Here is a 27,807-nt window from a genome sequence, read left to right as displayed (position 1 = left end):
TGTGGCTGAATTGTCCATTGATTGAGTATTCCCTACCTTTCTGATCGTCATCATCTTGATTTTCTTTCTTCCGAGTCCTCTGCAAAAAAAAAAACAGTTCAATGAGTTTTAAAAATCCTTATCCCTGGTTTCCTTGCAAGCCATCCTGCAAATGAAAAACAATATATGATTGAAAATCTGCTCATTTTCGTTTTGAGGGAAGAGGCATTTTTTTGTCGATTTCGATAAGATTGAATTCTATTCACAGATCACCTGCCTGAAATAATTTTCGATGGAAAGTCTTGCTTTGCCGATAACCTGGAATTTGTTGTTTTCCATCAGAAGTTGCTGTAGTTGATTTTGTTCCGAAGGAATTAAATAATTCGAGGTCTCTGATTCTAAATCTGAGCTCAGTTCCAACAGAAAAAAATTATTTTGGCTGTTTTCGCTCAATAACTTTTCTGCTCCTGAAAACCAGTACCTGCAACTGCACATACAAGGTTAGTTAGACAGGCAGATATGATGTGTTGCCTACGTTGTTGTTTTCGTGGCGCTCTCCAACTACTTTTATATTTTCATTCAAAATCAAAAAACCTATCTTTATTTCGAAAAGCCGTACATATTTTCTGGATGATTAGAGGTCCCTAATTCCAAATCTGAGCTCAGTTTTGACCAAAAAAATGTATTTCGGCTGCTAGGGCCTACCAAAGTTGCAGCCCTTCAAAGGGGCGTAAAACGAAAAATAATTCACTTGAAGAAGAACCGAAGGCAGTTTCTGATAGATAATAGCCTAATCAAACTATAATTTCAATTTCAAGACGATACGAAAAAAAAAGCATTTTGGGCCAAAATTTTTCATGATGTTATAGTCTTGCGTTTTTTTCGATCGGAATCAAAAATCCAACTTTTAGATATTGAAGTGTCGTACATGTTTTCAGGATAATTCGAGGTCCCTGATTCCAAATCTGAACTCAGTTTTGACGAAAAAAAATTATTCCATTTGCTGTGGCCTACCAAAGTTCCCGACATTAAGAATATATTTTGGTATTAAAAATATTCCTAAGAATTTGTCACAGTTCTGTAGCAGAAAGCAACGTGAAAAAAATTCGTCATTCGTCGCGAAGAACGATTCAGATACAACTCGAATCGATTGTTCCGTAGAAAAACGTTCAAATTTTCCAAAAAAAAAAAAAAAAACCATACCGTAACGCGTATTCTTAGAAAGACCGTAAATTTTTCGCCGATTCATCGGGCTCACCTATTCTTCGCGGTTGGCCTTGATGCAAAAAACGCAGTTCACTTTCCCTGTCGTTCTACCGCTAGGAATAATGGAATAATTCAAATCTGCAAAGAATAAAAAAAAACATTCGTAAGACTAATGCGAAAAAATAATTATGCCATAATCAACACGTATCGGTAATCATTATCATCCTAGAGTAAAATAAAGGGGGGCATCCAACCCGAGATTTGCCCGACCAGATAAATCTATGGAAAATATGTATCAAATAGTACACGAACTTTCATCTTTTGCAACACTTTTATTATCTTTTTTTTTAATTAAACTTCGTACAGTTTCGTCGTGTCCAAAGCGTGCACCAATAATAAGCTTGATCAAGGAGTAACTTGTCGATAGAAAACCTCTAGTCCGGTCGGACTTAATCCAGAAGAGGTTGAGGGAAAGTTGATATTTCTTGACCCAAATGGACGGCTTGTCGTTGGCTAGTAGTAAAACCGATATCGTAATTGTTAGACGGAGAAGTCTCGATGTCAAATTAGCGGCCAACGAAAGTGAATTTAGTTCTTGTCCCTTCTTATTACACTGTTTATGTTTGTGCGCGGATAATAGTAAATTATTGTAAAGATGAAGACTATCGTTCTCGCTGTGGGTATCTTGTTTCTGATAGAAGGTGAGTTTACCGAATTTTAGAATATTTTTAAGAGTGAATTATCGCACGAGGTGTATCACTTGATATGAACAGGAAATCTGTTTCTTAAAAAAAAAATTCAGGTTCAGAAAAATTTCAAATTTAAAAGATTGGTTCTTGAAAAGATCCAGGCCTCACTACCCAGGACACCCTGTATAGAAAAACCAAAAAAAAAGGCTATGGTAGAATTTTTTTTGATGCGATTTTCAAACGTGAATACGTAATAGATGATTATACACAATTTCCCAATTGCAAACTAATGAAACCTTGACTTTTTTTTCAGGAGTACGATGTTTCATTATACCTGACGAAATACCGTCTTTACTTTCGGTGATCTACTCTAACATACCGATCATCAAGAAAGGTAGGTCAATTGCATCAATCTAGATGGGTTAATTCGACTCCGGAGATTGCTCAACGATAAAAATTCGAACCACCAACAAATTTAAAAAAATTCCAATCATTATTCCTCCACCCTGTATGTTGAAGACGAAGTTATGAGTCGAAAATTTGTAACTTTCGAAGATTTTACTTTTCCAAGATCATTTTTCATTGCTTAAATCGACGCTTTTCGCACAGGGACGGACTCGAGAGTGGGCTGGGGATTCAGGCTAGGAGACAGGGCCGATTTCCAATTCCTGGTCGAACTGGGACCTCAGAAATACACCCAGGCCCTGGCCAACGAGCCGGACAAGACGGTGAGCAACAAGAGGAACACCCTCAACGACCTGGCCTCCCAGCTCTGGGCCCAGAGGCAGGAGGACAAGAGGAAACAGCAACAGAAGGAAACTCAGGTAATTTTAACACGAAAATTTTGGGTTGAAGATCGAACAAAGGTTCTTTTCCAGGGGAGTAAAGGCGGCGACGAAAGTTCGTGGCTTCAAAACTGGAGTTCCGCGACTAAGGACCAATTGAACGAGGGGGCTAGGCCGGGCCTGGCGATAGGCGAGATAGACGCGAAATCCGTCATTCCTCCGGACGACGACAGAGATGACGGTTCCAGGAGCCTCAAAAATCCCGAAAACGACGAGAAATCGACGAATGATTCGGAGAATGACGTCAAATGAACTTCCAGTACTAAAAACCTTAATTTGTGGTGATATGTAATTTGCTCAGTGTAAATCCCAGTGTATAAATCGTATTGTGATAGTGGAGATTGGATTAAATTATTTATTTATATCAGTTAGTTTTATTATTCCGAAAATTTCTACTTCGAAAATCCCCAATCATCATAAATTCCTTCGGACTGAAAGATAGGCAACTTATGATACAACTGGTACGAATTTTCCTTTACCGACATCTATCCCATCGTTACCGAACTAAACGAATAGGGTGTGGAAAACTGTACACGTTTTGATTCCTATCGTCCCGCCATCTATCGTGAGGTTTTAGAACGTCGTTGAACCAGGTCACAGGAAACTGTAAAGGGTAGACGTAAGTTCGAGGATTACGCGATAGATGTCCAGCGTTATTTTTCCCACTGAATCCGTTTTTTTTCGAAAACGCCCCGTACCACCAGGATGCGAAGGTCTCGTTTGCGGATTCTACCAACGCATTCTCACTTGCGTCGAGGTACCTGGGGCCAAGTCTACCAAGACCTGACGAACCACCAGGCAGTACCACAAGAACAACGGTAAGCGAAGGTAATCAACGGCGTAATTTGATCGTACGGTACATTCCCAGTTATAAGCGCCACATTTTCACCGTGTCCATATTTGGCCGTAGTTAAAGGTGAGGACGCAAAGAAGTGTTTGTTTGAAGGTTTGATAAGGTCGTTTTTTTCGAAGATGAAAATGTCGATTTTTTTTTTTGTGTGTGTGGGATTACGCGCGACCTTTAGCTGTTAATGCAGGTGGTTGCATCATGCTAACGTTCGGAAATAAGCAAATTACCTAATTTTCTTCACGCTCGTCTGAAGTGATTGTATTCGATCATCTTTGACCTTATAAGGATGACTGTACGCTCACTTTAAACGTTTAGAATACGAAAGTCGATCTGAAACTTTTACATGTACGAGGGTTACAAGACAAATACAGAGCGTTCGAGTTTCGAGAAGATCTTAAACTCTCTAAGGACGAAAATACCCTGTACAAGTAGCTATTACGAAACGATAACGAGGTGTTTTAACAAATTTTCAGCGATCAAAATGGGACAAACTGTTTTCCTGCTCATCTCCATGGTGTTTCTCGTTTCTGGCGCCCTGGCGATAAAGGATATGATGCGAAAATCCATCGTTTACGACAAGAACACCCCCGACGTCTTCTACTGCCCCATACAGAAGCCCAGCGGCATGGACAAACTCATCGTTAAGTGAGTAGCTGAGATCGAGTGACATTTAACTATCAGAAACGTTTTACGGGATTAAAAAACGCGTTTTTCCACAGGGCGAGACCCTTGAAGAAACTGTGCGAATACGAGGGGCAGCCCTTACCGGAAGATTACAAGAGCGACTGCTACCAGGACGTCGACGAGTCGAATTACGCTTGCAAGGAAAAATACAGGATAATGGTGAGAAATGAACGAATCCGTTAGTTACTGACAAAATTGGACATTCTGTACATAGAATTCAAAAAAAAATTGTTAAAGTCCATGTTTTGAAGGAAGATATTTTCGATTATTGTTGCAGGATGTTCAATGCACATAATGCCAAAGAAACGCTGCAAATTTTACACAGAGGTTCATTATTTCTGGAATCTTATAAACGAAAACGTTCAAAGTTCATTTATTCCTTACAATTCCAAAGATTCAACATGGGAAATAATGAACCGAAAGCGATCGTCCTAACTGAAGACTAAAAAACCGTCTAATTTTTCAGAAACGTATACATAAAGCTTTGCTGGAGGAAGAGCTCAGAAAATAATTCTCCCATTCTCTTTATCGCCAAACTAACCGTTTCCCACTGCCAACTAACACCTCTAAAAAAACTTCCCCTGTAACTTCAGCTCAACACTATCTAATCTGTTAAAAACTAGTTGTAGATATCCTAATATTCATCTTGTAATTTTGTCTTGGTGGTCGGTTTCGGTAAAGTCCACTTAATTTGGCGGATACGCTGTCGTTATATAATTTTAATTTGGGTCAAAGTATGACAAAATAAAAAAAAACAGATTAAATGGACTGAAACCTGACCAATAACTTGGGTTAACGACTGATGATACCTCAAAAAACTCTTAACACTTCTTTAGATGTCATCAATCGTCAAGGGTGTGGTGACAATTTTTAATTAAAAAACGATGTTAACGTCTTCGATTGTACATAAGTAAAAATTGTAAAATTTACTAGAATTCCAACAGTTTCTCGATCAATTATTAAGTTATATCTACTCGAAGTATCTCTAGATGTAGTGTAAATTTTGTAAAATCTTTCCTCCTCTTTCTACTCTCTATTTCTTTTTCTGAATCGACAATGACCGAAAAACAGATGAGGAAAACCCGACGATTTTGTAGGTAAGGTACCTGAATATTTTCCAGTCAAAATTCCATTAGATACGATTAAAAAAATCCACTTTTCTGTATATTTAAACACGAAACTGTCGTATTATTTTAATTCCATTCTTGTTTACTTCAAGTTATCAGGAGTACAAATGAATTTTCATCGTACCAGAAGGTTCATTCGTAATTTTGGACATCCAACCTCTTATTAACACTATTAAACTGACGTGGAAGACGAATGACCTACTCGAAGACAAAAAACTCATTCGTACCCCTGTTTCTGTAAAGTTCCTATCTCGCACTGTAAAAACCCCGCACCGCCGCGACCCGCTGCGCGAAATTTCAAGTCCGCTCAAACTTCAGATGAGAACGGCGCCGCCAGGCTCGGACAGGCCCTTCGAGGGGAAGAGATTGGCGAGGTTCCTGGACGTGGACAAGGAGTATTACGCGGCCGCGATGGAGGACAGGAAGAGGGAGATGGCGGCCGAGAAGAAGAAGAGGAAGGTCGACAAGGGGAAGAAGAACGCGTGAGCAGCAACGTTCCGAAGGCAAGCCGATCGTTTAACGTTCTAAACTAATTTTTTTTTAACTCGTTTTCGGTTGTTGTTTGTTTTTTTTTTTAATGTGAATTTTATCGAAGATCTCTAATTTTGTTGATTCCGTACAAGACTAAACTTTGTATCCTATTTTTAAGAGAAAATTTTTAATAAACTTTACCTTTTTCTTCTTTTCCAATCCATGTTATTTCTGTTATTCTTTCCACTCCCTTTGTTGTCTTCTCAATTATACAATTTCGTTCTGCAGCACCAGAACAGCATAAGACTTGAATAGAAACGAAAAAGTATGAGATTTGAAAATAAAAAGTAATTAGTACGCTAAAACAAGTCCCGTTGATGAAAAACGGACTCCGACCCATCTTTTCGTTTCCTTTCTTCGTGAAAAACCCGATAGAATCAGTTGAAATCGAAAAAAAAACCTACTTGCTCATTTTCAATCGTGAATGCCCCGTCGAACGTTACGCCCATGTCCATGCCTAACTTCACTCTCCTCCCTTCAGTTGTCAAACATGATGAATACTCTGTGGCGTTGAACTCTATGGGAACTTCAACGAACTCTTTGGTTACTCCAGTTACTCTTTGGTTCGAAGCTCTGTGGCATTTCCCTTCAAAATATGTTGGAAAGATATGTTGGAAATTCTGAGATTCCCGTCCTGAAAAATAGTTGACGTGGAAAATCTTTGATGTAGTTAGAAAGTTCAGGAACTGAGCTTTCAATCGGTAGCAGAACGATATTTCTAGCATCAATTCTCGATCTGCAAGGAATACGAGAAATAGGGCAAAATATGGAAAAGTACCTGCTTTATGTTTGTTGTACGGAGTTTCCGCCGAAGAATTTTCCATTCACCATAATTCGCAGGTCGACGAACGTCTTGAAACTTGAAATTTTCTTTTTTGACTAACAATAAACATGATTATATAAAAAAGATTGACGAAAATGAGCAATGTTCGAAATTTCAAATGTCACCAGAAGAAACCATAGTCACAGAACAGACTTACTTTATGACCATAGTATCACAGACAAGTTGTCTATGCATAGAATTAACGGGATAAGGCTAACTTCACGTTATCGTAATGACAACCGAAGGGCGCGAAGTTAGCTCCTTTACGGGACATGGGCGTAACATTAAACTGGGCATTCACGACTGAAAATGATCGACTTGTCGTTTTCGCGTCTTTCGGGGGTTTTTTCGGATTCTAACGGATTTTATGTCATCTTTTCTGGAGGGTACGAAACATAAAGATGGCATATTGGTTCTGGTACAGTTTAAAAGGGATTTTTCGATGGATTTTCGTATTTTTTTTTTGGTCAGCTATACGAAATTTATATGATTTTTCAACTTGACGAGTTGCATTTGACGAAAAAAGTGTATCTACCAATGAAAAAAATCTGTCTATCGATATACCGGTTAACTAACTTGAATGAAAATTTCAAATGAACAATACCTTTAGCTTCTTGCTCCTTTCTTCTTGCTGGTATCTTGAATTCTATCGAATAACTTATACCAAACTCTTCTTAAACCAATTTCTATCCACCGAATCGCAGGATTAGGTAAGGATCAGGTTGGGTAACGATTCGGGCAAAACTGAAAATTCCAATCTTTAAAAAAACATTTTATATAGTATATATACTTTGAGAACTCACACTTCCTTACAAAAACTTCCATATAAATACATAAAAATACAAAAACTGCCCAACCAGAGATCTCGGAGTCCCTTCGAAGCTGGCTCGTTGAAATAAAGGACTGTGATGATACAGGAGACGTCTCGTAATTGACTTTTAACAACTTCGAAAGGACACCGAGACCCACTTCGAATAGTCCTTGTACTATCGAGAGTTTCATAATGTAAAACATTCAATAAGATATATCTCGTCACTAACTTCGATGTTAGTATATTTCTATATTTTGATCTTAACCTAAAGAAAATCAGTAAATATCGATTTGGCATTCTTGACTCAATTTTACATTGAAAAAAAAAAGTGATTTAAAACGAAGGGGGAAGAATCGAAGCTGCCTTTGGATATGTTGACATTTAAACAAGTCTCAATCTCTTTGGTACGTCCACCAAATTCCATCAACAAATACCTTTAATTCGTTACGTATAACAATCTCGAACCGATTTTACCAACATAAAACCTCCGACCGATGGATTAAAAACGAAAACGTTCACATACATCACGCATCCATGTTATTTACAACAACGGGAGATCGAAGCAACGAAAAGTTCGATGAAACATTCGTTCAGGCAGATCTGGCTCGAGTTTTTAAAAAAATATAGGAGGGAGATCCTTTCGTTGTTTCAATTCGTGCTGTTTATAATTTTAAATCCATATAAAATTCGATTAATGTTGAATAGTTTACGTATATGATGGTGAGTGGCAGTTACGGTAAAAAAAGTGATGCGAAAAGGTTAAAATTGTTACCAACTTCTCAACAATCGACAAAAAATCGATTAAAAGAATTGCGAGTAAAACAAGGAGGAAAAAAGAGTGATAAAACCTTTCGATTGGTACCGTTTAAAAGGTACCTCGATATTAAAGTAAACCTACAAATTAATAGGGAAAAAAGTGATTTCTTTCATCGAGAACAGAATATCTGTCACCGTTTTTCCCCTATTGCGTGAAAACTATTAATGGCAAGTGGGATTTTGAGCTGCCTCTCGCAGAACCCCAAAAAACAACTTTTCGACAACTTTGAATCGTTCAGGTCGCCTCAAATCAAAATCCACAAGTGTCTCCCATAAAATTTGTGCGAGAACAGGACCCAAACAACAAAAAACGACTCCTTCACTTTTCCCAACATCTCCCAACACCACAAACACATCACTCGTTGATCTTAATCTCGATATTGTCACCTACCGAACTGACCACCATGTTCTTGGGGTTCGTCCTCTCAAGGGAGCCGTGCTTCTTCTTGCGCTTCCCCTTGGCTGCCTCGCTGTTGCTCAGACTCGTGCTCTGCGTCCTGTTGCCCAGGCTCGAACACCTGCTGCTCAGGCTGTTCAGGCTCTCGTTCAGCCTGTTGCAACGGGCCAGGTTCTTGTCGATGGGGGCGGGCTCGCTGGGGGAGGTGGTCTCCGCGTAGCCGCTCGTGTGGTTGTCCGAGCTGTGGCTAGACTTGGAGCTGCGACAGAGAAAAAAAAATAAAGGTTTAAAGAAACGGCAGAAGTAGGACGGGGGGGCTTTGTTCACCTGTGTCCGTATTTGTGGGGTTGTAAGGCATGTTCGGGCGTCTTGATGTAGGGGCCGCCTAGGGCGCCGCTATGCTTCCACACCTTCAGACGGTGGGCGAGCTCGGAGAAGTTGGGACGTCTTATGGCCAGCTCCGCCCAGCACTCGACCATCAGCGAATAGCAGTAGCTGGGACACGCCTCCGGACAGGGTAGCAGCTTCCTCGAGCGGATCATGTTGATCACCTCCTGGTTGTTGAAACCGTAGTAGGGCTGAGAAAAATTTAATCTTTAAAACCCCTTATTGCAAACTAAGCTACTGAACAGGTCGTTAACAACCAAAAAATCCCGAGAAACAAATCTACGATCACAGAAAAAATTCCCGCCTGAGGTTTCTTACAGATGAAGGTTAATGTCAGTTTGACAGGTGACGTTGACAGCGATAACAGACAGAAGTTGGTAGTGCCCATTCGAGTAGAGTCAAATCGTCACGAAAATGTGGATTTCTTAGTCGGTATATACGAATTCCCGATCAGAGGGTTCAGAAAATGGTCCATCTGTCCAAGAGGCAAAAGATTTTTGACGTTTACCGAACGCAAATGTTAAAAATTTCAAGATCACAGAGTAAAATCCCGTCTGACATTTCTTACAGACAAGGGTTAACGTCAGTATGACAAGTGACGTTTCCAGCGATAACAGTCAGAGGTTGGTTGCACTGATTCGGTCCATAGAACAAAGGGTAGAGTTTTTGGCCTCGGCATTCTTATCATTGAGGTTTTTTTTAAGGCAAATCGTTAGGAAAAGCTGAATCTCTTGGCCTACTAGTCGGTATATACTAATATCAGTTTAGAAAGTACGGAAAATGGCCTATATGTCCAAGGGATAAAAGATTTTTGACGTTTACTACACACAAATGTAAAAAATTTCAAGATCACAGAATAAAATCCTGTCTGACATTTCTTACAGACAAGGGTTAACGTCACTATGACAAGTGACGTTTCCAGCGATAACAGACAGGGCTGGGTAGTACTGATTCGGTCTATAGAGCAAAGGGTAGAGTTTTTGACCTCGGTATTCTTTTCATTGAGGTTTTTTTAAGGCAAATCGTTAGGAAAAGCTGAATCTCTTGGCCTAATAGTCGGTATATACTAATATCAGTTTAGAAAGTACGGAAAATGGCCTATATATCCAAGAGATAAAAGATTTTTGACGTTTACTACACACAAATCTAAAAAATTTCAAGAACACAGAATAAAATCCTGTCTGACATTTCTTATAGATGAAGGTTAACGTAAGTATGACAAGTGACGTTGCCAGAGATAACAGTCAGAGGTTGGTTGAACTGATTAGGTCCATAGAACAAAGAGTAGAGTTTTTGGCCTCGGTATTGTTTTCATTGAGGATTTTTTTACGGCAAATCATTCCGAAAAGCTGAATCTCTTGGCCTACTAGTCGGTAAATACTAATTTCGGATCAGAAGGTTCAGAAAATGGTCTATCTGTCCAAGAGACAACAGAATTTTGACGTTTACTCAACGCAAATGTAAAAAATTTCAAAATCACAGAATAAAATCCCGTTTGACATTTCTTACAGACAAGGGTTAACGTCAGTATGACAAGTGACGTTTCCAGCGATAACAGATAGGGGGTCCATAGAGCAAATATCAGAGTTTATGGTCTCGGTATTCATTTCATTAACCCTTTTTTTAACCCAAGATGAATCTCTGGACCTACCTGCAAGCCGTAGCTGTAGATCTCCCACAGCACCACCCCGTACGACCACACGTCGCTCTCCGTCGTGAATTTCCCGTACAGTATCGACTCAGGCGGCATCCACCTGACCGGAAGCAACGACTTGGACTGCACCCGGTAGTAGTCGCAGCTGTACATGTCCCTGCTCAGCCCGAAGTCGCTGATCTTGACCACCAGATCCTTCGAGACGAGGCAGTTACGCGCCGCCAGGTCCCTGTGCACGTAATGGTTCTCCGACAGGTACTCCATACCCTGCGCTATCTGGATGGCGATGTGCAGGAACTGGTTCTGCGTCAGGCACCTGCCCTCGTTCGGCGAATTGGCTATGAGGAACTCGTGCAGGTCGCCCTGGCAACAAGCATCGTTAAAATAGCGGTAAATTCGAAATGTATCATCGTTCAAGGTACCTCAGACATATACTCGAACAGCATACAGACGGGATCTTGCTTTAACACCACCCCCAATAGGCAGATTATGTTGGGATGCTTCAGTTCGCTGATCAACTCGATCTCCCTCTGAAAATCAGCCTGCGTCTTCGCGCTGGCGTTCTCCTTCAGCGACTTAACGGCCACGAAGGACCTCTGACCGTTCTTGAACTTCAACTCGCCCTTGTACACCTTCCCTGCGAAGAAACATCGATTATTCAACCCCCAAACTCGAATTTAAACTCACCGAAAGCTCCCTCCCCCAGTTCCTCCATCAGATTGACCTCCTTGTGCGTGAACTGAGGCACCGCGCTCATCGCGCCCTTGTTCGGGTGGTGGTGGTTCCGCGGCGGCGGTATGTTGGGCGGCAACAGACTGTTCATCTCCATAGAGGGCGCCGTCGGACTGTGGTTACCGTAGATGTTCTTGTCGGCCGTGGGGGTGTTCATCTGGAATCCACACTCTAGATAAGGCATCCAAAACGGCGGGGAAAGACTTACCTTCTGGATGTTCCTGGCGAATTTCCTCTTTCCCCGGCAACAGAAGAAGGCCACCATGAGGCTAACCACCAAGGAGATCCCGGCGAAGATGATGAAGACGTACAAACCGACGATATACACTGAAAATTGAGGGTTATACCGTTTCCATGGGAATCACGACTGTTTCCACGGAAACTGTCGTAATTTCCATAGCAACAGTGTCGTTTCTATGGAAACTGACGTAATTTCCATGGCAACCGGGTCAGTTTCTATGGAAACTGACGTAATTTCCATGGCAACAGTGTCAATTTCTATGGAAACTGCCACAATTACCATAGCAACACTTACCGCACTTGGAAATGTCGCACAGTTCCTTCTCGTTGTGACTGACGAAACAAAACGGCTGACTTTCGACGTTCCCGGGGTTTCTTAAAGAGATATAGGTTAATACTGAGTGTTTAGTTAGACTAACAAGCGAGTACCTGCAGTAGTTGTGTCCGGTGAGTTCGGGATTGTCCGAGAGACTGATGTGGAGCTGATGTGCCCAACGCAGGCACTTCTTGCCGGACGCGGAGACGTCCTGGGCGCCCCTGTACATGTGCCCCTGGTCCCAGAAGCAGGTGTCGTCCTTGTCGACGTTCCTTAGTTCGACGCCCAGCGCCAGGCAGTTCCTGACGCTGCCGTCTATCTCGTCGGGCAGCAGCTCGCACTCCTCCAGCTTGGGGATGAGACCTATTATGGGGTGTCTCCTGGCGATGGCGTACTCCTTCATGCAGAGCTCCGTCTCCAGGAGCAGACAGTCGTCCTTGCACACGCGCCTCAGGTACTTGGTCAGCGTGTTGCGCATCTTCTTGAACCGCTCCTCGGTCAGGTACTCCTCCCCCTTGCTCGTCAGCTCCTTCTGGAACTTGTTGACCTGTTTGGGGGCCACGCAGGTCGGGAAGGCCGAGTAGCACATGCTGGGATGGACGAATTTCTCGCAGCTAGCTGAGATGTCGCTAAAAAAAAATTGTATAACGAAAAGAGAGAGGTTTAGAGGTCGCCCGACTTACTTCGACTGGGAGATGACGAGGAACGCGTTGTTCAGCATGTCCTCGATGGCCCTCTGCGTGTAGGGCGGTTGCACGAAGACGTATCTCCCCCGGAGCAGATCCTTGCACCTCTCGCCTTGGTAGATCTGACAGAAGGGTTCGGTAAGATTGACGGGGGACGAAGCAGAGGGCGGTAGTTGTTTGCCGGTCGGAGATAGGTCGAATTCCAGACCGTTGGAGTGTTTGGCGTTGCCGGAAAGGGGGTTGAACTCGGTGGAGAGGAAGGTGGCGTCCGCCGATGCGGAGTTACGGACGTTGGGCACCGTGGTCAGCTCGCCGAAGAAGCTACCGCTGGAAAAACACAGGAAAACCGTTGTAACCTTCTCGTTCCTCGATTGGATGATGTAAGGGGTGCAAATGTTGGGACAGATGTGAAAAATTTAATATATTTATACGTTACCCAAGGGTTGGGTCCCTGTTGGCGTTCATAACAGCCCCACCGGTTATGCTGGTATCTACAAGAAGACAGAAAGGTTATTTACCGAGATTCCCTGAGGAATTTCAAAGGTTGACAGGATAATTGACAGTTTCGGAGATATATAAAGTAAATAACCTCTTGACCGAACAGAATTCGAGGAAATGATTAATGAAAAAATCTGTTCAACTGTCCAGATGCAGTAACTGCAAAAATAGAAGAAAGAAAATAGTTTCTTCTAGTTTTTTTTTTTTTAATCTAAGCCAGCAAGTGTCACGAGGACCATATTTTGTGCGTGATTCACTTTTCAACACAAGGTACTATATGGAAAACCATCCTATATAAGGATGTATTGATATCTGGTTAGCCTAGACCAGTTCCATGCATAAAAAAATTTTGTTTTCCCATAGCAATGAACAATAACTCATTAAAAGTGTCAGTGTGAAGTTTGAGGTCGAAAAAATAAATCAGAATTATGAAATAAATTGAAAGAACGAAGATGTCCACCGAAATTGTGATGACCGAAAAATTGGAGTGTCAAGCCATCATCAAGTACATGCATTTAAAAGGGTTAACAGGTGATCAGATTTACGAAGATTATAATAAGAGACTTATGGTCCTTTCGTTTGCATAAAAAGTGTAGCCCTTTTCTACACTCGATTTGATTTACACCAGTGTAGAGGAAGTGTAGTTTATCTACACAAAAAGAGATGTAGACAAACTACAACTCCTCTACACTGGTGTAAATTCAATCAGCAAACGAACACTAAAATCGAGTGTAGAAAAGTGTTACACTTTTTATGCAAACGAAAGGACCTTTATTGGGTACATTTCTGCGATCCAGAAACAAAGCAACAATCGATGGAATGACGACACTCTGATGGTTCTCCAAGACCTAAGAAGTTTTGTGTCCGAAAACCAGCTGAAAGAGTTCTTGCTTCAGTTTTTTGGGACTGCCATGGAGTAATCATGATTGATTTTTTGGATAAGGGTAGAACGATAACCGGAGATTACTAATCAACATTACCGACCACTCTACGGGAAAAAATTGAAGAAGAAAAACCTGGAAAGTTACCCAAAGGTGTTTGGTTTTTGCAGGACAAAGTCCCCGCACACAAATCTCATGTTGCCATGCAAAAAATTCGTGATTTAGGGTTTGAATAACTAAAACACCACCCTTATTCACCGGATTAGGCTCCATCCGACTATCATCTCTTTCCTCAACTGAAAAAAAGTTTAAAAGATCTTAAACTTTCTTCCAACGAGGAGGTTATAAAAGCTGTGGAGGTCTGGTTTGCAGAGCAAGAAGAAATTTTTTTTTTAAAGGTCTAGAGACGTTGCAGGTTGGCTGTAACAAATGTATCCAATTAAGAGGAGAATAAGTTGAGTAATAAAATATTTTGACATGGAAATTTTGCTTGGTTCTATAGTGGGCTAAGAATTTTTCAAAACATCCTCATATATCAATATAGCCCATCCGTAGTACTAGAATTTGTATGCGGTGTATGTTGTGTTGCCTACGCCCAGTCGATAATATTCCGTTTGATCTCTAACGAACAACAATTCAATTTTTGAGCAATGCGGAAGAAATATCCTGGTCACCAGATGATAAATACTATTTCGTTACATCTCGAACACATTTCCTCGAATAAAAAAAACCTAAATTAACAATCGATGAGACACATCGACATAGACAAGAAAATATTCACGAACCTCTAAAAGGAACCATGGAATTGACCTGAAGCACAGCCTGGATACATATCCTGTCTATACCATTCGAAGCGGTGCATCCGTAGAAGCCTTTATCGAAAGTGTCCAGTTTGGCTATCTTCAAGACGGACTTGACGAGATTCTTCTCCTTAAATAAAACCAATTTCAAACATTATGTCTAGTAAATCGAAGAAATCTCACAAAAATTCTTACCCTCGTGATTTTAATCTGGATCTTGGAGCCCTTCTCCTCGATGGGCACCGTGTCCTTGTGCCAGTCCACGTCCACCTCTGTAGTATTGTCCAAATTCTCCACCTGGCACACGAACTTCACCATCTTCCCCGGGTCCCTGGTCACGTTTTTCGGACGTTCCGCGGTGAACCTCAGGGTCCCTGACGAACGAGAATCGATTTGATGAAGAAAACAATCATCGAATAAGACTTACCGTTGGTCAAAGCGCTGTTATCGCATTCTTCCAGTTCTTCCTCATAGTCGTCTTCGACGGTGGCTGGTAGATTCGACACTGAAATAAAATAAAATGTGGATATCACCGATACTGGTGGAGGTTTTGCAGTTGAAAAGAACACTTCTTGTACTTTTACTTATTTAGCGCATCCACCAAATCAACAACAAAAGTTGTTTGTTGGTGGATGCGCTATAACGTTCAATTTGTAAAAGTACATTGTTCAGCTCAAGTGTTCGTTTTATTGATGCGATTGATCGTTTGTTCTAGTGATACGGGCGTCCCAACGAACGGAGATTCCAGGATCCCATCGCATTGTCGTAGAATACGTAGAAATCGAATTTTTCGAACGTCCCACGTAAGTCCAACCACCCAATTAAGACGTCCGCGAATCCGATCCTCAACGCGGGTCTTTCCGTCAAAAACGTAATCTGAAAATAGGCCCGTTATTAATAGATCCCAAAGATTAATAAACATTTCGTCGGTCGCAGCAGTTAGAACACGCCCGCCGCGACCAGAACAATCGAACGATCGCGTCCGATAAGAGAGAACGTCCCTTCCAGATACGCGATCATGACCCGGTGGTGGTGGTGACCCTTAACGCCCGGGTGTTTGTTGTGCGCGACCCTACGCGGAGATGGCGTGAGGTGCGGGCACGCGAGAAGCAGCGGGGACACGGACAGATGTTGCCGCTACCGACGGAAGTGACAAGATGTCTTCGAGGTCGTCGGTGAACATGCTCAGGACCAGGAGGAGGGACAACAACGTCAAGCCTAACAGAAGGTAGTAAAGGTGGAAAACTTCGATCAAGATGTATACACCCTCTCATCGGCTTTGGCAGCTTAGCATCCATCAATCTTCTATCGAGATAGCAAACCCAGGCATCCACACAACATCCTTCCATTCATGGAAACCCATTATATTCAATGAAACAGGCATACTTGTGCAACTATTCGAAGGAATATTTATCGCTTATGGGCATTCATACAAGTTCATTACATTCTACTGTCGATCAATTTACAGCTTCCTCCATTTTATGACCATTTAATTCTTCACCTCATGTGTCACATATAGTTTGTTGAGGAATGCCCTTTCGTGAGGCATTCTCTGATTGAGGCATCCTCTCATCCACCTCCATTATTATAAATAACAACGCATGCTAGGAGAACTCTTTATATTTAACGATACAGGCACTTATAGAGACCATTCAGAGGCATATTTATACTTATATCCAATGGGCATTCACACATCTATTGATTTCTCCTGATTCATCATCGTTATACTCTTCTATTTTTAGGCCCTCTTGGTGAAAAATGAAAAAATATATCATTGAATTCTTCAAGGCATTCTCACATTAATTATACAAAAAATACTATGTCATCAGTGCTTCAAGATGAGGGAATTTTTATCAGCATATTCAAAGGCATACCTTCCTCATGAGCAATTTTTTTTTTGGGCCCTATTAATGAAAATTTGAAAATGCCCTGAATGGTTAGAGGCATTCTCACGTATTTTGCAATTAGGGCAGTTGATACTATGAGAATCCTTAAAGGCATTCTCATACGCAGATTCGAAGGCATATTTTTCTTATGACCACAGGGCATTCACACATAGAATAGATTTACCCTTCTTATTTTCTTCTATATTTGTGACCCTATTGTGTGAGAAATTTGATTACATATTCCTAGATTTTAGAGGCATTCTCATGCGGCATTTTCCAGTAAAGGCATCCTCAAATCAATTACACTGTTAATACTATAAGATACCATAAGTTCTTCATGATGAGGGCATTTTTATACTCAGAGGCATAATTATTTTCACGTCCAATGGGCATTCACTCATTTAGTGTTGATTACTCCCCGTTTCACCCTCCTCATACTCTTCCATTGTTCAGGCTCTTTTCTTGAAGAATATAATATTTTTCTGGCCATTCTCATGCGGCATTTTCCAATTAGGGCATTCTCACATCAATTACATTGATAGCTATGACTCAGAGGCATATTTTCCTTATGACCCATGGGCATATTCTTCTATATTTAAGGCCCTACTTGTTAGAAATAGAATGTATATTCCTGAATTTCAGAGGCATTCTCGAGCGGCATTTTCCAGTTAGGGCATTCTCACATGAATTTCTCTGTTGATACTATGAGATATAATTGCTTCATGATGTGGGCATTTTTATAATCAGAGGCATATTTTTTTTGTACAATGGGCATTCACACATTTACAGATTACTACTCGTTTCACCCTTTTTATATTCTTCTATTTTTCAGGACCTATTCTTGAAGAATGGAATATATATTACTGAATTTTTTCTGGGCATTCTCACGCGGCATTTCCCAATTGGGGCATTCTCACATCAATTAATTATGACAACCTGATACTGTTTCATTCTTATCCGTATATTTAGAGGCATATTTTCCTTATGGTCAATGGGCATTCACACATTCACGTCCACTGAAAGGCAAATTTATCCCTCATAACTATTCAAACAATCTCATAAGCTTCTGAGTCGTAAATCGATCAAGCATTCGGATTGAAAAAGCCCTGCTGTTATATAAACATAAAAACGACTAGCTAATAGCTGTGGCCCACATCGAAGGGCATTTCACACGCGCCCCATGACGATCTCTTATTACCGTTCAGATTGCATTCCGGACTTTCCCGCCAGCGAGATGAAAGTCTCCCCAGTCGCGTTACCTTAAACGGTCCTCGGGATTCATAAAAAAAACCTCATCTCGCTATATCCCCCCCTCGTAACGCCTCGTATAACGGCCTCGGGGGAGGGAAAAACGACCGGCAATATACCGGGGAAAATTTGCATGTTTCGCTTTTTACGCGAGAAAAACGAAGGAGAGATCCGGATCGAAGGACCAGCGTCTTTTCAACTCCGTTCTCGGTCGGACTTCGATGGTTTTACCGAAGAGAACCCTTATCTTTGGTCGGTTGATGACACCGTCCCTTATCGAGGGTAATTGAGCGGATAGATAAAGAGGAGGGGGAGATAATCCGCAATTTACTGTTATGACAGGTTTTTTTTTCCGTACTCGAATAGTCTATTAGGTAGATCCACCTCGTCAGCAGATTCGTCGACTATCGGTTTACCCACCCTTCGTAGAACCACAGAGTTCCTACGACACTGAGTGTCAGCTGTCAGTGAGTTGTCAACCTATATTTTCCATCTGTGGTTCTTCAGAAACGTCAAAATTTTCCGCGTGCTCGATTCCTTACGAAACAGAGCGAACGAGACACGAGAGCTGCCACCCCTAGTAATAACCCCGGGTTTCGACACACCCCATCGATCATTCAACGTAAACAAGGGTCCTTCGACAACAATAAACACCCCTCGGAAAACGGCAGGCAATTAAATTTTGTCTCCGAAGCCTCGATACTTAACTCATCTCCGGGGGATGATCAATTGGTCCTTCGACGCGGATCGAACCTCGTCGTTTGCATAAATTATGTGGGAATGACTTTCGGACTTTGCCACCACGTTTTCGATCAAGTACACGGGGAAATTAAGGGGATGGAACGTCCCTAACGATAATAAGGGGGTGAATGTGGGGTTTTAAGGGAAAATTTTGATATGTACTCTTCTGACAGTCGATGTCAGCGTTGGGAAAATCTATGGTTGACTTAAATCTAAGGTTATAACTATCGAATTTCCCTTATACATTGAAAACCGTCAAAGTTTCTTTGGTATAAGTTTATTTTCGTAATTTTTATTCGGCGTCAACGTTCGAAAGATTGTCTCGGACGAAATTAATCGCGATTTACGAACCGTCGAAAACATAAATCTGACGCGATACGATCCTGGACCGTTTCCAACGGTGGGAAAATCGGTTTTTCCGATATTTTCCGCTCGGAATGGCTACCTGTTATCGGCGAGGGAGAAGAAGACGCGAAAACTCTGCTCGGTCTAGACAAACACGTTAAAAATAACGAGCTCCTTCTTACTCGTCACATCACCGGCTTGTTCTATCCACGTCGAAGGACCAAAATATCATCATTTATTTATGAGACATCCCTAGGGTAGGAAATACCCTTAAAAATCCAAATTAACAACCCCACAATTCTTCATTCAAAATCCCACCTTAAAAAGGACATAACCGACGTTAAAACCGGTCCCAACACGGATTTTCCATAACGCCCTACCCGCCCCATGGCCGAATTAACTTCGCGTGGCCGTTAATCCGACCGGACGCGCCCCCGCGCGATAATTACCGCCGGGGGTAGCGGCCACCGGTCAGACAGGGCGACGGGGTGGAAAATATGGATTGCGGTGCATCTGTTCGGAGGGGGTGCTTTTAAAAACCGGCCCCGGCACGCTTCCGCTAAGCGGAAATCGTGATTTCGCGTGGGTTTCCGGTCTCGTTGAACGGTCGAGTGGGTAGAATTGGCGACAGGTATGGGATATCGATCGGAAATTTGCGATTTGGTTGGTGTCCTGTGTTAAATTCACCGTGACAGAATAGAAAAGCCAACCGCCACCGTGGTTATAGATTCGAACGAAAAACTGACCGAGAAGAGCCGAAGAAAAGTCCTATCAATCTTGAACGCCATGTATCTGAAAGATATAACGCAAGAAACCCTTGAAATTTCTTGGATAAAGCTCTAACGGGCATGGGAAGGAAGCTTTCTCCATCTTTTATGCCATACAAGATAAAAGAACAAATAATTCTCCATCTTCTAAGTCATGAGAATCGATGATTCGTTCCAGCAGTATTGGAAGAGAAAGCCTTAACCCTTCAAAATGCGCGCCAAAGTTTCTCCGAACATTTGTCAACTAGAAGAAGAAACAAAGCTCTTCTATGACATGTCATTCGCATTTTAAAGTCAAAAGATTAGTTCGTTTCCCTCAAACTAACAGACTACGATGCATTTCATCTATCAGGTATAAGAACTACCGGCTATCGCAACTACCGGTTATTCGAACTACGATACATATCAACTACCACGTATAAGAACTACCTGTCATCGGAGCTACCGGTCGCTAGGACTACCGTTCATTAGAACTAACCTTCTTAGAACCACCCTCCACTTCTCTAACTTTCGGGAAATTCGAATTGGCATCGTCTCAGACGTCTGCCGAGTAACGAAACGCCGCGGAAACCGAGCAATTACGCCGAATTCAATTTCATAAAGTAAGTCAAGATAGAGGGGAAACTCAGCTACAAAAACTGGACCCCTTATTTAGTTTGTTGAACCACCGCATGGGGTCGCTTCCATCGCTGATTTTACGTTTGTAAACATTTCCATAACCTCATTCTTTTCGTCTTTGTCTGCAGTGAGAAGTGTATCGTGATTCCTAAGTGTTTTTTCTGATAATTGAATAAGATGTCGGAAAATAGAAATATTTAAAGCAATAAATTTTGTGTGCCGAACTGTGGTGATAAGACTAGTAGACGTCATCGGTTTCCTGAAGCAGATAATAAACAACCGGAAATTATCAAACTTTGGATGGAAAAAGTTCGTAATCCCTTGTTGACTACTAAAAGTACTGAACAAATACGAAAATCCTATTTTGAGTGAAAGTGTGAATTTATTTTTTACATATATATGGGAATTATTGGTTACATGGATATTAGTGCTTTATGATGAAGGGTTTTCCCAAATTGAATTGAATTGAAAAAATCAGCAAAGTACTGATGAAACGTCGACTAAGTTAAAAAAAAACAGTGTTTTCCTTCAGTCCTATAACCAATAATTCCCATAGGACATTATAATTATTTCTATTTTATTTTTTACATATATGCCCATACACTTTGATGTATATATCGACATTAGAATCATTTCTATTTTATTTTTTTCCTATCAAGTCCATGCACTTTGATGTATATATGGACATTAGAATTATTTCTATTTTATTTTGTACTCATAAACCCATACACTTTGATGTATATTATATGGACATTAGAATTATTTCTATTTTATTTTTTACTTATAAACCCATACACTTTGATGTATATTATATGGACATTAGAATTATTTTTATTTTATTCTTTACATATAAGGCCATACACTGTGATGTATATATGATTTATTTATGAAGAAATATAGTTATATCATTGCCTACATATGTGTTTTTTTTATTCAAGTCATCAAGCTTCTGAGAACATTGGATTTGAAACAACTCGTACTGGAATGCTAATATAGCATCTCGACATGCTATATTAACTCATTCCAGTACGTTGTTTCAATCCCGAACTTCAAAAATCAAATCAAATGATTTTAAATAGGAAGCATTTCAAATTTTCCCGCTCATTTGTTTCGAATTCCGGCCGCCAGAGGGCGCTTTTATTTCCTCGAACCACCGCATGGGGGCGCTGAAACTTGACCCCACTTCTTAGTAGGGGAGTTTCCCTTCTATATGGGTCTGTTCTGTGTTCAATTTCGCGTAACTCAATCTGTCGCCGGGCGTTTCTTGCATGCCAAACAACCTGTTCGATTCCTCCCCGTATCTGAAACATCCCCCGCGCCCTTCCCGGATAAAATATTCCCCTTAATTAAGACGGGGGAGGATGGCGAAGACGTAAACGTCTGTATTTACGAAAGCGACCTGTTTACGAGCGTGTATAACGCAGTTTCCTGTGCATTTGATTGTACGCGCAGCGTCCTATATTTGGGACAGTCGTAAAATAAAGGAGAGGAAGTGGTCCCCCCTCGTGCCTCTCCTCAGCGGGATCTTTGGAATGAATACAAGAGGTGTTTTCACTTCCTGCTACATAACACGTGACTTACGGATGAATACAGGAATTTCGAATCGACCTTATCAACGACGAACCTTTACGTACAAGTCGAGAGAGAATTTTAAAAATAGAATTATTTCCAACGACCGAAACAATGCCCGAGAAACGTCAAGCCTTGCTAACCGGGTTAAGCAGTGGTGTTATTGTTTATATAAAATGGCCCCCAAAACGTCTCGCGTGCGAATCTCGGTCTCCACTCGCGTGTACTTGACCCGTTAATTCACGTCTCAACGAGGACCTGTCACTGCGAACGGCTATCCGATCTTTGGGGTAGATTTTCGTTTAGAGAGTTCGAATCCTTATTTCCCACGTCGTAAACCGATAAAAAACCCCGTCTTATCCGGTAACGACACTCTAGATACCGCTTAACCGCCCATCGACGAAATCCGGCTCGAAGGACCAAAATTTCACGGGTCGATTTTTCCTACGGGGGGGAGGTATTCTGCCACCGGGTGATCGTTTACCCAATTATCCCCCTCGAGCACATTCTGCAGACACCTCAACGGGCCTTAAGGCCATCGTACACGTTAGTTTTCGACGGAAACGTCGCATATGCTTCTCGTATAAGGTAGCACCGTTACTTCGCCGCTTATAAATAGTCGGGAAGTCGATGGACCATCAATCCATCTCCTCGCGTTGGTAGTTTTCTAGTTTTTACGGTCGATCGATGACGAACGGTCGACGTAAAGCTGTCGAGGAGTGATTTAGGACGAGGGAAGACCCCATACACCCGAGTGGTTGCATCGATTCCGAATGGATTCGTCCAGATGTTATGGTTTCTATTAATAGAGTCCCTTCTACACTGCTCAAAAATTTAGGCAGCAATGAATCGCCTTGTATATTATTGTATTTAAACGAATTATCCACTCAATTTTTGAGCTGTGTCCATCCCTGTATACCTGCCCCATCCCAACTCAGCCAGAAACGCCATCGGCGACGTCTTACGTCAAGACCCACTTAGCGCACCTGATGAAAACGATCGCGGAGGCAGAAACGCCGACCGAAATAAACGCCATTTCTCAAGATCGCCGGTCAATAATAAATATAACCCGCATCATCGTCTTCCAGATAGCCGAGACGAGAGTCCGGTCCTAAAATTCGGGCGTAGATTCGAGTGAAGGGGAACAAAAAAAAACGCGTGCGAGGGCGCGGGTGGTGACACATGCCGATGCTTCTGAGCGACGAGAAATACGGCAGGCAGCAGCAGCACGAGCACTGCAGGCAGCACTGCCACGAGACCGAATACGAGCTGTTCCTGAAGCCTCATCGCAGGTAAATTTACAAGATTTTCACCGTGAACGGCCTGTATAGCGTGGGCACGGATAATCCGGTCGATTTTCGAGAATCTACAGTCTGAAACTGTGAAATATTACAATGAATGAAAATATGCAGTGCTACTCATTAGAAATGGTTGATTTATGGTCTCAAATGTGAGAGAACCTTCATTAGAAGGTCATTTGGTGGAAACCTTCAGATACTAAGCAATACTACAATTCAGTAATTTCATGTGGTGCACCAAAACAGGACCTTTTTTCTGCTTCCATAAAATCAGATAACCTACTTCATCCAGATAGCCTTTTTCCTGCAAAATACAGGGTCAAATGAAGGTTTGCAACCTCATCATCAAAAAAAAGGCCATCATCCTAACCTCGCCTTCATCTACATGTATCACAGTCACAATAAAACGAAGAAGTTCATTTGTGATTAACAGAATAATCATTTTATTAATTTTGCAGGGATTTCAGGGCTGGAAGGTTAGTAAGAAGAGCCGAGTTTGTTTTTTTTTGGTTTTCCCCCCTTGAGAAAGCGACAGAAGGAAAAATTATCCCCCTTGAACAAAAACTACAACTTATCTTGCTTCTGCTTTTACGTTTGACATATCTGGTTTTATGTTGTATAAAGTTTTCACCCCTGAACAGGCTCCCAATCAAGAATTCCCTACCTGTTTCAACTCGAACCTAGAAAAAACTAACGACGTCGAATAGGGCGATATTGAGTGCCTGTGTGTGTAATTCTTGATGTAGAGCCTGTCAGGGGCGCTTATGAAGTTGGATTTTTTTCGTTCTTCATCCCCAAACTGCCTTTTATGACGAACAGTGTCGGAGTTTCAGATTGGACAGGAAATCATCCAGGGGGATGATATACGAGAACGAAGAGTTACGTTTGAGGACCATCAACATCAACGCTGAGATAGAGAGGGGTAAGTTGCAGGAAACCACCTAACCTAACCTAAGTTTTGTCGTTTTTCTCACTTTCCTAGGCCAATACGACATCAAAAAACTGAAGAAGGAGAACGAACTGCTGAAGAAAGAGATATGGTGCCTGAGGGACGAATACGAGAAGCTGGACAAATTGCTCAAGGAGAAGAACATAGACTTCTCCTCTTCCTCCACGACCTCGGAATCGGTGAGTTGTTTTTTCTTAGAAACAGCTCAAATAACCATCAATTTCCGATTCCAGGACAGCTGCAGCTCATGCCCGGACGACTCCGACGACGTGGAGAACTCCCAGAACCTGGAGAACGACCAGAAGACCAACCTGCGGGCGCTGAGCAGAAGCTTCGCGGCCCTCTCCGTCGTGCCGGAGGAGAGCACCGAGAACTCGGACCGCACCACCCCCACGTCCAACCATGGCGACGGGGACGTCATCCAGGCCGACCAGAGCTACCCCTGCTACGAGCAGACCGCCACCCTGAGGATGACGTCCAAGGGTCTCTACGACGATCACGCGGACCTTTTGGCCATCCCCCCGTGCGGACTCTACGAAGACGACGTCCACCAGCAGTACGCAACGAGCAACAAGGACGCCACAAACTTCTACCAGAACATCGTGCTGGTGCCCAGACCCAAGGGCGGCCTCCCCGAGTCGGAAACCCTGGAGAAGACCGCCACCGACGTGTTGGCCAAGACGGACAACAGGGGGTTCGCGTCGGAGCCCCATTTCGACGACGATTTCAGCCCCGGGTACAGCAGGAGCACCTTCAGCAACGGCGGCAACCTGGAGGAGCTGCTGAACGACATCGAGACCATCTCGCAGGACATCCTGGCCATCTCCAACCATCAGACGGACGCAGGTTCTAGGAGGTGCAAGAGCGACGTCGATCCCGGCGTCGACAGGACCGATCGGGGGTCAGATAAACCCTTTAAGAGCGAGCTCAACGTGACCCTGATGCCCCGGCCGATGGCCCTCATCGGACTGGAGAAATACAGGGAGATCCAGAGGAGCATGAACACGACCCCGTCCAAGTCGATGGAGAACCTGTCCGGGCACGTTTTTCAAGGTGAACCTTGTTGGGAAACTCTTGGATTTATTTTGAAAAAATTTTATGTTCCACACCGTATATCTCTTCGACTTTACACCAATTGATATGCTATGGTTCAACAGAATGAGAGACCACCCGTATTTGACCTTTAATAAATCGTTTAACTCATTTAACTGCATCGAAGTGTTCTGAGTCATACATTTTATTGAATAATAAGTTCATTATTTTGAGAGACTTGATTTATTCCAATCATTCCCTTAACTGATAAATGAAACAGTTTAATTTTTTAATACTAGCCTGTTTCGAAAATATTCAAACCAATAACAAGTAAATAATGGAAAAAATGTCATCTTGAATCATTCTAACCTTCTCTTTCACTTTCAACAGTAACCTATCTTCCCTATTTTTCCAGAGAATCAATTGACCGAGAAGAAAGACTTCCACCACTTCCAACAATCATCAACGGATGTCTCAGACTTCACCCCGATCCAACTCTCCAACCACAACTCAACGGATTACCTCCCACAAAAAGCATCGCCTAACTTACCCTCCTACCTCAGCAACCTCAAGGATAATTACGTCAGCGGCGATTACTTCGCCAGGTACAACCCTGAAAACTTCCTACCAACGGAGAAGTCTAAACCCCCACCCAAGATACTGGTGAAACAGGTCTCCGTTGACTTACAATCCGGTGAAAACAACGAGAACTCCCAAATAAAACAAGAAGCACAAGAAAAAAACAGTGAAGAGCCACCGAAGAAGGAAGAGAAACAAAAAATTGGGCTGAGAAAGAAGGTATCCATACATTTCAGAGGTAAGAAGGAAAAGCAAAAAAAGACTTTGGAAATACCAACGAATACCATAAAAAAACATTCACCAGTACGCGACAAAAAATCAACTGAAGAGCCCAAGACGAAAATAAGCCATCAAAAAACATCAAGCAAAGACTCGAACAAGACAACCTCAGAGTCCGACACTAAAAACAACACCGATTCGAGAAAGACTGTGGAAAAGAGCGACAACGAGAAGAAACCCAGAAAAAGTGCTTCAGTAAGTCCAGAAAGAAAGAAAACAAAAGAGGATAAAAAATGCAAAAAACACAAAAAAGACAGGATCAGATTGAGGAGAGCCACGGTGACTAGCTTGGACAGTCACAGGGCCAGATCACATTCGGTCAACACAGAGCGTTCAAACACATACGGTGGCTCACATTTTTTCTACGACGATTACTTGAACTCCGAGAGAGACAGTATGAGTAGTTCGGAGACTTTAAAGACAAGACAGATGAATTTTTCTAGTGTACCTATGGCCGGTAAAGTTCCTTGGTGTGGATGCTGGGGTAATGGTTGCATTTAAGTTGTTTAGTTTAAGTAACTAAATGTAGAATATTGATATCAAGTTACCTAAATGATATTTTGTATTTAAATAAATTATTTTGAACATTATTTGAGTCTTCGATCAGTATCAATAAGCCGAGTAGTCTGGAACAACAAAAGATATACATTTAATTTCCAGAATTAAACTTGTTCTTGGAAAGTCTAACAGTTTTCAGGCTATTATTAACAGATTAAACAATGAGAGAGTTACTCAACGTCTCAAATGTTGATTCAGCTTCCAATGCAAGTATAAAAATCACAATAACTCACCGATTTCCACTGAAACCAACAGGAAAAAAACACCATAAAGGATTCCTTTCATGACTGATTGGATTTTTCCAACTATAAAGACATCGTCCTGGTTTCAACACATGCAATCAATTTTCCAATCTACGGCCTCTGTTCCACCACAAACCAACACTTCCAACGGTCCGTACCTAAAGGAGAAACACGTAATTTTAACTACATAATCAAACCATTTGCGAAGCGAGTACGGGTTTGTTTATAAACACATAAGAACTTTATATTCACTGGAATTCCCTTATTAGCTCAAAAGTTCACGATACCGGTGCAAGAATGCGAGTTTTTGTGACTGGAACGGAGAGCGAGCCTGTATCCAGGGGCCGAGACCAGTTAACAGGATAGATTTTCTAACATCACATAAAAAAATACATGTTCTATTGTCGAAATTTCGGATATTTTTGGTTTGGAAGTACGCATCTAGTCGACACAACAGCTTCTCTTCTCAGCAGCTTGTCATTTTAATCATTTTTGTTTGTTTTGACAAGAGTTGTCAACCACAGAACACTAATATTGTCAACCATCGAGTCGGATCAAATTTATTTCTGTGCACACATGGTTAAGCCCCCTTTACACTTCAAAGGCTGCGTTCCAGAAGGGGTTTATAAGTAATTTTAGTATTTTCTGGTTTATTCTCAGTTTAATGCGTTTTTTCGAGTCGCAGCGTTAACGTACTCAATCCTCTGTGTAACTGAACAATAAAATTATCATTTATGGCAGGGA

The 27,807-nt window shown here is 41.9% G+C and overlaps 5 protein-coding genes across 15 annotated transcripts in view; 3 read left to right on the top strand and 2 right to left on the bottom strand.

Moving 5' to 3' along the window:
• The window catches only part of LOC123320324, a 376,599-nt gene that overhangs the window by 18,847 nt on the left and 329,945 nt on the right, over window positions 1-27,807 (bottom strand). The gene's annotated exons all lie outside the window — the stretch shown is intronic.
• LOC123320216 (tyrosine-protein kinase transmembrane receptor Ror-like) lies at window positions 1,224-27,520 on the bottom strand. 4 transcript variants are annotated; one of them, XM_044907454.1, is made up of 17 exons: window positions 27,055-27,520; window positions 15,380-15,457; window positions 15,148-15,326; window positions 14,938-15,082; window positions 13,210-13,264; window positions 12,771-13,100; window positions 12,201-12,716; window positions 12,067-12,146; window positions 11,740-11,858; window positions 11,487-11,688; window positions 11,222-11,436; window positions 10,797-11,162; window positions 9,086-9,336; window positions 8,753-9,017; window positions 7,339-7,478; window positions 6,053-6,157; window positions 1,224-1,323 (listed from the first exon to the last, which is right to left on the bottom strand). In XM_044907454.1, exons 1-15 carry the CDS (start codon window positions 27,104-27,106, stop codon window positions 7,452-7,454), a joined length of 2,880 nt encoding a protein of 959 aa, XP_044763389.1. In that variant the 5' UTR covers window positions 27,107-27,520; the 3' UTR covers window positions 1,224-1,323; window positions 6,053-6,157; window positions 7,339-7,451. The 4 variants fall into 4 exon arrangements, with proteins under 4 accessions (XP_044763389.1, XP_044763387.1, XP_044763388.1 ...); XM_044907452.1 differs by lacking the exons at window positions 1,224-1,323; window positions 6,053-6,157; window positions 7,339-7,478 and having other exon boundaries at window positions 7,494-9,017; window positions 27,055-27,221; window positions 27,297-27,520; XM_044907453.1 differs by lacking the exons at window positions 1,224-1,323; window positions 6,053-6,157; window positions 7,339-7,478 and having other exon boundaries at window positions 7,494-9,017; window positions 27,055-27,221; window positions 27,316-27,520.
• LOC123320305 lies at window positions 1,685-3,083 on the top strand. Its single transcript, XM_044907599.1, has 4 exons — window positions 1,685-1,886; window positions 2,188-2,268; window positions 2,484-2,698; window positions 2,753-3,083. The coding sequence occupies exons 1-4, from the start codon at window positions 1,841-1,843 to the stop codon at window positions 2,969-2,971; spliced, it is 561 nt and encodes a 186-aa protein (XP_044763534.1). The 5' UTR covers window positions 1,685-1,840; the 3' UTR covers window positions 2,972-3,083.
• On the top strand, window positions 3,428-6,070 carry LOC123320312. Of its 3 annotated transcripts, none has more exons than XM_044907606.1 (4): window positions 3,428-3,547; window positions 4,043-4,214; window positions 4,289-4,412; window positions 5,699-6,070. In XM_044907606.1, exons 2-4 carry the CDS (start codon window positions 4,051-4,053, stop codon window positions 5,864-5,866), a joined length of 456 nt encoding a protein of 151 aa, XP_044763541.1. In that variant the 5' UTR covers window positions 3,428-3,547; window positions 4,043-4,050; the 3' UTR covers window positions 5,867-6,070. The 3 variants fall into 3 exon arrangements, with proteins under 3 accessions (XP_044763541.1, XP_044763542.1, XP_044763540.1); XM_044907607.1 differs by having other exon boundaries at window positions 3,457-3,537; XM_044907605.1 differs by having other exon boundaries at window positions 3,476-3,635.
• LOC123320226 lies at window positions 15,896-26,853 on the top strand. 5 transcript variants are annotated; one of them, XM_044907468.1, is made up of 6 exons: window positions 15,896-16,180; window positions 23,883-23,900; window positions 24,258-24,346; window positions 24,407-24,552; window positions 24,607-25,426; window positions 25,821-26,853. In XM_044907468.1, exons 1-6 carry the CDS (start codon window positions 16,110-16,112, stop codon window positions 26,762-26,764), a joined length of 2,088 nt encoding a protein of 695 aa, XP_044763403.1. In that variant the 5' UTR covers window positions 15,896-16,109; the 3' UTR covers window positions 26,765-26,853. The 5 variants fall into 5 exon arrangements, with proteins under 5 accessions (XP_044763403.1, XP_044763405.1, XP_044763404.1 ...); XM_044907470.1 differs by having other exon boundaries at window positions 24,244-24,346; XM_044907469.1 differs by lacking the exon at window positions 23,883-23,900.

Source organism: Coccinella septempunctata, chromosome 9 (genome assembly GCF_907165205.1).
Source record: "Coccinella septempunctata chromosome 9, icCocSept1.1, whole genome shotgun sequence".
In the NCBI taxonomy this organism is placed as follows: domain Eukaryota; kingdom Metazoa; phylum Arthropoda; class Insecta; order Coleoptera; family Coccinellidae; genus Coccinella; species Coccinella septempunctata.
Note: the sequence above shows the minus strand (reverse complement) of the source record. Positions and strands in the feature narration are given on the sequence as shown.

Excerpts from the sequence above, each read along its gene's own strand:
- LOC123320216 (XM_044907451.1), bottom strand. The coding sequence starts at position 27,106 with ATGAAAGGAATCCTTTATGGTGTTTTTTTCCTGTTGGTTTCAGTGGAA. Across the intron at positions 13,101-13,209 it reads AACAGGGACCCAACCCTTGG|CGGTAGCTTCTTCGGCGAGC; the intron begins GTAACGTATAAA and ends GTGTTTTTCCAG. Across the intron at positions 12,147-12,200 it reads ACCGGACACAACTACTGCAG|AAACCCCGGGAACGTCGAAA; the intron begins GTACTCGCTTGT and ends TATCTCTTTAAG.
- LOC123320305 (XM_044907599.1), top strand. The coding sequence starts at position 1,841 with ATGAAGACTATCGTTCTCGCTGTGGGTATCTTGTTTCTGATAGAAG. Across the intron at positions 1,887-2,187 it reads TATCTTGTTTCTGATAGAAG|GAGTACGATGTTTCATTATA; the intron begins GTGAGTTTACCG and ends CTTTTTTTTCAG. Across the intron at positions 2,269-2,483 it reads CATACCGATCATCAAGAAAG|GGACGGACTCGAGAGTGGGC; the intron begins GTAGGTCAATTG and ends CTTTTCGCACAG.
- LOC123320226 (XM_044907467.1), top strand. The coding sequence starts at position 23,309 with ATGCCGATGCTTCTGAGCGACGAGAAATACGGCAGGCAGCAGCAGCAC. Across the intron at positions 24,347-24,406 it reads CAACGCTGAGATAGAGAGGG|GCCAATACGACATCAAAAAA; the intron begins GTAAGTTGCAGG and ends TCACTTTCCTAG. Across the intron at positions 24,553-24,606 it reads CCTCCACGACCTCGGAATCG|GACAGCTGCAGCTCATGCCC; the intron begins GTGAGTTGTTTT and ends TTCCGATTCCAG.
- LOC123320312 (XM_044907606.1), top strand. The coding sequence starts at position 4,051 with ATGGGACAAACTGTTTTCCTGCTCATCTCCATGGTGTTTCTCGTTTCT. Across the intron at positions 4,215-4,288 it reads ATGGACAAACTCATCGTTAA|GGCGAGACCCTTGAAGAAAC; the intron begins GTGAGTAGCTGA and ends GTTTTTCCACAG. Across the intron at positions 4,413-5,698 it reads AGGAAAAATACAGGATAATG|ATGAGAACGGCGCCGCCAGG; the intron begins GTGAGAAATGAA and ends CTCAAACTTCAG.